This window comes from Limanda limanda, chromosome 5 (assembly GCF_963576545.1).
Source record: "Limanda limanda chromosome 5, fLimLim1.1, whole genome shotgun sequence".
Taxonomy (NCBI): Eukaryota; Metazoa; Chordata; class Actinopteri; order Pleuronectiformes; family Pleuronectidae; genus Limanda; species Limanda limanda.
The window spans coordinates 8,440,103-8,449,078 of NC_083640.1; the positions used below are offsets into that span (position 1 = coordinate 8,440,103).

At 39.0% G+C, this 8,976-nt stretch overlaps 1 protein-coding gene across 1 annotated transcript; it reads right to left on the reverse strand.

The window, feature by feature from the left end:
* Nucleotides 1–5,523: 5,523 nt before the first annotated feature.
* Nucleotides 5,524–8,733, reverse strand: unm_hu7912 (un-named hu7912). The gene has a single exon (XM_061072380.1). It carries the CDS (start codon nt 8,731–8,733, stop codon nt 5,524–5,526), a length of 3,210 nt encoding a protein of 1,069 aa, XP_060928363.1.
* Nucleotides 8,734–8,976: the final 243 nt, after the last annotated feature.

Here is an 8,976-nt window from a genome sequence, read left to right on the forward strand (position 1 = left end):
CTACAACGTGAAATACGATTCTACAACGAGTATTTCACGTTGTAGAAAACAGGCCCAGAAAATCTGTCGTAAACAATCGGTCATATTGGTTCTGTAATAATAACAATATTGAAAATTACATACGTTTTTCTGGTTTCAAATCATGCAACAGTTTTCAATGGAAAAACCTCACACTCTGGCCTCTGGGGTTTTGTCAACTTTATTGCCAATTCTCAAATCAAAATCTGTTTATTGAAGGATTTTCAATATATATAAGTGCAATGCTGAATGGACATTACAGAGACAGGAGGTAAACATGAGTACAACACCAATGTGTCCAGACAGACATGGATTGGGCACCATAACTTCAGGAACAAACAAAAAAAAAACACACAAGGTAACAACAGAAAAAGGAAAACAGAAAAAAAAAACAAATGCAGTGTTATACAGAAAAGAAAGAAAATATATCAAATAAAATCTTCATTACTTTATTGCCAATTCTGCCATATTTACAGGAAATAGACATTTTATAATCAGACGGAAAATATAAGTTTTTAAAAACAGAACAGATAAGTACACAACCTGCTAAGCACTCAATATATACACAGTACCACATAGTAAACATAAGGCCCATGTGGATAGGATGAGAGTAGTGCTTACCCCCAGGGGGCGTGATGGTGTCGTCCGTGTTATCTGGAGTGTGTGTGTAGTGTCTGTTCAAAAACACTGTAAGTCATATTTTAATGAATAATATCTGTCTATCTGGTTTTATTATCACTATCACTATTAACAGTTCCCTTCGAAACCACATTTAAATTCACAAAATCCAGATTTTTATTTGGATCTGCATCCAATGTCACACAATCATAAAAAGAAAGCATGGATATCCTGTTTCCAAATCGCACCAAGATTGAATGTGCTCTTCCCTGACTCTTACTTCCATCAAATTTCGTGGTAATCCATCCAGTAGTTTTTGTGTAATCCTGCCATATTTACAGGAAATAGACATTTTATAATCAGACAGAAAATATAAGTTTGCAAAAACAGAACAGATAAGTACACAACCTGTTAAGCACTCAATATATAGTACACAGTACCACATAGTAAACATAAGGCCCATGAGGATAGGATTAGAGCATGGATGAGAGTAGTGCTTACCCCCAGGGGGCGTGATGGTGTCGTCCGTGTTATCTGGAGTGTGTGTAGTGTCTGTTCAAAAACGCTGTTAGTCATAGTTTACTGAATGATATCTGTCAATCTGCTTTTATTATCACTATCACTATAAACAGTTCCCTTCAAAACCACATTTAAATTCACCAAATCCAGATTTTTATTTGGATCTGCATCCAATGTCACACAATCATAAAAAAAAAAGCATGGATATCCTGTTTCCAAATCGCACCAAGATTGAATGTGCTCTTCCCTGACTCTTACTTCCATCAAATTTCGTTGTAATCCATCCAGTAGTTTTTGTATAATCCTCCCATATTTACAGGAAATAGACATTTTATAATCAGACAGAAAATATAAGTTTGCAAAAACAGAACAGATAAGTACACAACCTGTTAAGCACTCAATATATAGTACACAGTACCACATAGTAAACATAAGGCCCATGTGGATAGGATGAGAGCATGGATGAGAGTAGTGCTTACCCCCAGGGGGCGTGATGGTGTCGTCCGTGTTATCTGGAGTGTGTGTAGTGTCTGTTCAAAAACGCTGTTAGTCATAGTTTACTGAATGATATCTGTCAATCTGCTTTTATTATCATTATCACTATTAACAGTTCCCTTCGAAACCACATTTAAATTCACCAAATCCAGATTTTTATTTGGATCTGCATCCAATGTCACACAATCATAAAAAAAAAAGCATGGATATCCTGTTTCCAAATCGCACCAAGATTGAATGTGCTCTTCCCTGACTCTTACTTCCATCAAATTTCGTTGTAATCCATCCAGTAGTTTTTGTATAATCCTCCCATATTTACAGGAAATAGACATTTTATAATCAGACAGAAAATATAAGTTTGCAAAAACAGAACAGATAAGTACACAACCTGTTAAGCACTCAATATATAGTACACAGTACCACATAGTAAACATAAGGCCCATGTGGATAGGATGAGAGCATGGATGAGAGTAGTGCTTACCCCCAGGGGGCGTGATGGTGTCGTCCGTGTTATCTGGAGTGTGTGTAGTGTCTGTTCAAAAACGCTGTTAGTCATAGTTTACTGAATGATATCTGTCAATCTGCTTTTATTATCATTATCACTATTAACAGTTCCCTTCGAAACCACATTTAAATTCACCAAATCCAGATTTTTATTTGGATCTGCATCCAATGTCACACAATTATAAAAAGAAAGCACCACTTGGTGCGATTTGTTAATCGCACCAAGATTAAATGTGTTCCTCCCTGACTCTTACTTCCATCAAATTTCGTGGCAATCCATTCAGTAGTTTTTGTGTAATCCTGCTAATTTACAGACAAACGGATGCTGACGATAGGAGGTAATCAATGCTTTATTTATTGTTTGCAAAACATTTCTAATGATCTGTTTCAAGTTCTTATGCTAAGTTCTGTCAACATGTTTAAAAAAAAATTGAAATAACACATTTTTGTCTTGATGGTCATCTAGCAGCATGTTCCATATTTTGTTAGATTTTTGTATCCAAATTCTGTATATATCTGAACATCTGGATTCTGTTTGACAATCATTGGCACTGAATATTTAATTTAAGCTATTTGTAAAGATAAATCCTGATGTACTAATCCCACTTGAATATGCATGAAATAACTGGCGACCATTCTAGTAACTCCGGGCCTCATATACCCTCACACATTTATATTGAGAACTCAGACATGTTGCTGCAAACCACTCTAAGCTGATCAACAATAAATGCTTCTGAGATAAAGCAGAGCAGGGGCCCACATGGCATAGTGGAACCCAGAAAAGCACAATATCTGCTCACCTCTCTGGATTTTACATCTAATTTGTTTTAACATAATTTTGTCTTTGTCTTTGTATGTGTGGGTGTGGGTGTGGGTGTGTGTGTGTGAAACTATTTGAGCTGTTCAAGATAAATAATAACCATGCTGCCTTTGAGGGCAACAGTCTGACACAGTGATAATATGATGATGCGTAAAATGCTGATGAGAATACGTGATGATTGTTGGATAGAGCAAACTTTTTTATGAAGGTGCACTGTATATCTTGATCTATAGTAATTCATAAACAACACTGCAGTTGAAATACTTTTACCTGAACTTCATCCCCTGGCACTGCACTTAATACTTAATATGACTGAATAACAGGTAAAACAAAAAGCCATAAGCCTTCAATTAGATATTTTGAAAGGAAAGTTTAATAGACAGTAGAATGCAGATAGATTGAAGACCTATAATGTAATGAACACAAAAAAAAAAAAAATTATGTTTCACATAATTTATGCATTATTCCACTAGGTGGTGGTCTAATAGCATGGAAGAATGAGGCAACCCTTCAGAGAGCAGAACAGAACAGAAGATTCACAACAAGAAAGGGATGAGGGAATCTCAACATGTCAGTGTCTCAGAGAAAACAATGAGAAGAAATTTGAGGATGAGGTTATAATTCAAGATTTTATTAAGCAAAAACTAATATTTTGACAGACAGCATATCTTCATCAGAGCAGATTTACCAATGCAAATGTACAGTTGCTGGTTGAAACATCAGTTGCCACATATTATTAAAAACATGAACAATAATAGTGTGCTGTACACCTCGTCCCCCATTCTAATCTTAAACCTGTAATTACTGTAAAATGTAATGAATGTAAATAGGTATTATATGCACAATGCAAACAAAAGGTTTTCTTATCCATTTCATGCATTCTTGTGCTATCACCGGCAGTCATTATAGGAAAATCAAGAGAAGATCATTTATAGTAATGGAACAGCAACAAAGTAGATTATTTCTGAATACATGAGGGACGGGGTATTTCAACATTGAACAGGCCAGTCCTTCATGTGTGTCAATAAACAGAGAGAGATCTAATACCCCAGTGAAGAGCAAAAACGATTTATAACCAATGTCAATGTGCAAGTCTATCATGCCGATTGGAAGATTATTTTAACCTCCCTTCAAAAACTGGATAGGGATTACTCTGGTGGAGAAATGCAAAGCCACAAGGTCACTCATTAAATTCCATTTATTATATATCTATATATAGGTTATAAACATCACAAAATAGAAACTTGTGGAAGGTCTTGCACAAAGATATATGTATATAACCGAGTAAAAGAGCAACCTTAGATTAGTCAACAATGGCAAAGGAAGCAAGCATATCATCTGGGTTCAGTGGTGCAGCTATGTTAGGAACATTCTCGTTTCATAATTTATGTTTTAGTGCAAACAAAGTCTTTGCAGCTCTTGGCTCCAAGGAATTACTCAATATTAATATTAAAATAGGGTTTACTATATAGATGTTAAGGTTGCTCTTTTATTGCATATTGTTTAAGAACATACTGCGGTATTAGTTACAATAAGGTCTCAAGGTCATGATGTTCAAATTATCTAATACTCAATATATATTATATACCTCTTACATGTCATAGCATCAAATTGTATCTCATTAACATGAAACAATTAACTATTAGCAATATAAATATTAAAATACTTGATATAAATAACATGCTTTGAGCAAAATAATTCTTCTTTTACAATTGTAATTCAAACAACCTAAGTCAAGAGCTGTCAAGCCTTTAGAAATAGATAAACCTATACATTGCTTCGTGTCAAATGCTTTTTTTTCCCGTCTGAAGGCCACTTTCAAACAAAGCAATTTTTAAAAGGATGACATCAAGTCTTATCACAGGATGAAGTAAGACCCAACAAAAAGTATAAATGAGGTGGAAAAAACTGTTTGATTGTACGTCTTTGTCAAACTATCAAATAATAACTAATATAGCAATAATAACAAATACCCACACAACTACAGTATACTTAGGAAACAATACTTAAATACTAATAAAAAGTTGTAATCTTACAACCAACAAGGTATAATATAAATTGCTGCTATAACATTAGTCAAACTAAATCAAAAGTGGGTGTTACAACATGATACCTGGCTTTGTCCACTATAATGTGGAGGCAATGAGATGTGTACTTCTTAAATATGATGTGCTTCATACATAGTCTGCAGAAACTGCACAGATCAAACATATTCACACCTTAAACACCTGGATAACTGTTTTTGTGCCTAATCTACATGCAGGCTATTAACTCTTCTGAGTGCAACAGGATCAAAACAAGCCAAAAACAATATAGGGAAACTTTTAAAAGTGAGTGTACACTGTAGTGTATATGTGTGTGTATATGAGAGTGTTAGTGTTTATGTGTGGCAATAAAGAGAAAAAGAAAGAGCAAGAGAGAGAGAGAGAGAGAGATTCCACACAAATACACACATATTTCTGTATCAGTGTTCAATTTGCTTACACCTTGTATTTACAGTATGTACATACTGTGTACTGACATCATTACCATTACTATTCAGTGATATATTATATTATATCATCCAAGAGATGAGGGGTACCCAACCAGTCCAGTGTTCTTGGCTCAGATGCAGCCATGATCATGCACATAAACTGTTTCCCTGTTCTCTTGTCTATTGGGTAAATCGTGGTAGGAGTGAATCTTTTGTTGCTCTCCACAAACTCACACAGCTGATTATAGATCTTGGGATTCTCGTGACGAAGGAAGACTCCCCTGGTCCTCAGCTCACGCTGGATGTTGACAAAGCAAACCTCTCTGGCTTTTCTTCCTGCCTCCCCCTCCTTGTCAATATCTGGTGTGCCTGGAGGTGGAGTGAGGATGAGCGTTTCCATTTCACTGTCCTTCTTAATTATCTTTTTGTCAGGACTTGAGGAGGCCAAGGACACCTTTGCATATTTTCGAACTGTTGGTGCTTGGACTCTTGGTGAAGGTCTATTCGGCACTAGTTCACCAACAGCTATGGATACATTCAGAAGGAAACATTCATTGGGGTCATAGTCATTCCCTGCCTGCAGCAGTTCCTTGCAGTATTCACCAAGGTTGTCCTTGAATCCATCCAGCTCTCTGAGAGACAAGTACGTGGGAGACATGAGGAGGCTCTCCAGCCCAACTTGCAGGAAGTTGTCAGCTGTGTCTGGATTAGCAAAACCCAGAAAGAGAACGCCTCTCCCTCTGGAGAGGTAGCCAGCTTTTGCCACACGAGAAAAGGCTTTGTGGATATCTGAGCTCTCTCTGCAGAACTTAAGAATGTGTCGGCACACACTGCTGACACGACCATAAAGGCAGGTTTCCTTGTGGTTCTCCCAGTTGTCCCTGCGGCAGTTTCGTGAGCAATAAAAGGTGTAGCAACTGTGACATGACTTGTAGTACAAGCAAGCATTGAACATACTCTCGATCCGGTTGCATTTCTTGTTAGCACACACCATAGTGTCATCGTCATCTGTGCTGTGGTCTGGAGAACATTCTTCTGCACTCCTTTGTAAAGCATCAAACCCACTGTCAGGGTCTTTGATTGTGTCAGGGCTTGATTTAGAGGACTGCTGTGTGTTCAGACAGCCTAAGTTTTCAAGTCCAGAAGATTCTCTGTCTTTGTCATCATCTACATTAATGAGATGTTTTAGCTGGTCCAAAAGGTCTACACTTGCTTTTCTGCAAGTTGGTGGTTTGTAATCAACAACCAAATCTGCTAGTAGTTCGTCCAGCTGCTCTAGACTCTGCTGGAGGGAGAAGTTGTTGTTTTTCCTGTCTTTGGTTATGTCTGGTGTGGTGGACGGCTGCTTCTGATGCAGTATTCTCGAAGATGATGTCTTTTCAGCATCCGGCATATCCCAACGGACAGAGTGCACATCACGTCGCTTGCTGTTAGCTGCAGAGATGTCATTGTCTGTTATGGTAATCTCAGGCGTTACAAACCAGTTCCCACTCTTGATATTCCTCCACGGACTGCTTGACCCCCTCTCTAACGAGTTTTCGGATACTGAGAGTGCAGCATAACGTCTTGGCGAACTGGAGAGGTTAAGTATAACAGGTTGAGATGTAACATCAGTGGATGCTCCATGCTTTGTTTGGTAAAACAGATTCTCATAGCTTCGTCCACGAGGTACTGTCTGCTCTCTGTCTTGCCGTGGATATAGAATATTGTCCCAAGACTTGGAATGGTTTTTGACCTCCGCTCCTAGTCTACTTGTGTCTACATAGCTGCTAGTAAACCATGGGGGTATACTGGGGTCTTGTCTTACACTTGGTGGTGTGTGCAGAGAAGACCGGTTAGAATAACCAGATATACTTGAGCGATACCAGTCATCTGAAAATGCCTGGGACATTCGTGGGCGTTGACGACCCTCTGTATGATATGGCCTTGAGTGAAAGTACTGCTCCTCAGGAGAGCTAAACTGTTTGGGATAGTACAACCTTGGGTTACTCATATGGTATGGATTGAACTGGCTGTCCTCGCCATAGTAAGATCTTGACAATGGAGTTTGAGAAAAGTAGGACCCTGCCTCACTCGTGGAGTAAGGCCTATTATATGCAGAGTGTGCTGGCTCTCTGTTGGACAGGCGCTCTGTGTAATATGGCCTGACTGGAAGGGTATGCACCAATCTAGTCCTTGGATCATACTGACATGTCATTGTACTACCATGGCTGGTTAAACTAGAGCGATCATCCTGAAACTGTGCTCTAGAATAGGGATGGCCTGGGTACCGAACAGGGTCCTCTGTGTAGAAAAACTTGGTGGGTATATTCGGATTTGAGTAAGCTCTTTGCTCTTGACTTAGATATGGTGCTGTTGGTGACGGCATTCTGTGCGTGTCTAGATGCTGGTAGGAGATTGGAGACATGCTGGTGGTGTAGTGGTATCCTTGTCTAAAATCTCCACTATAGCATTCGCTTGGTGTGGGTGTTGGCGAGGAGACAATCTGCCGTGGTACATACAAACCTCGACTGCTACTAGCCTGGGAGTATCTCTGCCAAAGGTGCTCAGTCCGTACATTAGGAACCTGCCTAGATGTGTGTTGCAGTACAGAAGCATCTGGTTTAATGTCCACACGGCACCTGACGTGAGGGGTTACAGCTGGTTTTTCTGGTTTCTCCTCCTCAAAACAGTCCGACACATAGAGGGGAGAGTGAGGCTGAAGTTTGATAGGATGCACCTCATTCAAAAAAGCCCTGTTTGATGTGTAGGATTCTCTTGGTGTTTCAGAAGTCCTCAAGGTATCTGATGCAGCCTGAGGTACATCCCTGCCCTTCCTGGCTCCTGGAGGAGACACTGAGATGGGCACAGGAGTTAGGGTTGACTTCACCCTTGGAGCACTTTTAGATCTTGTTCTCTTTTTAGAGTCCGACCATGTAAGATGGCTGTTTTTTTCATGGCTGTTCTGCTGCTGGAACTGCCGGGTATTAAACAGATCCGGAGACGAAAAGCGAAGATGTCCCTGTTGATCAAGTCCATTCCACATGACATCTTTGTTTAATGTCTGATGCTCAGCTCTCTTGTACGGGTACTCCATTGAGGATGAAAAAGACTGTGGATCATCCAGTGACTCAATGAAGTCAAAGCTACGGCAGTGCCTTTTGTTAATGATTTCTGGTTTGTCTATCATTTTCAAGTCACATTGCTTGGAGTAGTCGAGAGAAAAAGAGTGGTCGTTGATAGGATTTGAATTAATGTCCAGATACAAAGTCGATGCCAGTATATCAGGGGGATGTGTCCGTGTCATCTTAAAGTAACTTCAGTGGTCTCCATTAGAGGGCCTTCAAGATCAACACAGCCTGTGGGGAGGGATAAAACAAAAACAACTGAATGCACTGTATGGGCTTCAATCAAAGTTTCAAGAAAAAGACAATAAGTTGTACAAAGGACATATCTACTTAGTCTGTGATTCAAACCATGTGCTGAAATCATTTCAGTACATTAAAACTACAAGCAAATATAGACAACAATATCTGTTTTGGTCTGATTC

Excerpts from the sequence above, each read along its gene's own strand:
- unm_hu7912 (XM_061072380.1), bottom strand. The coding sequence starts at position 8,733 with ATGACACGGACACATCCCCCTGATATACTGGCATCGACTTTGTATCTG.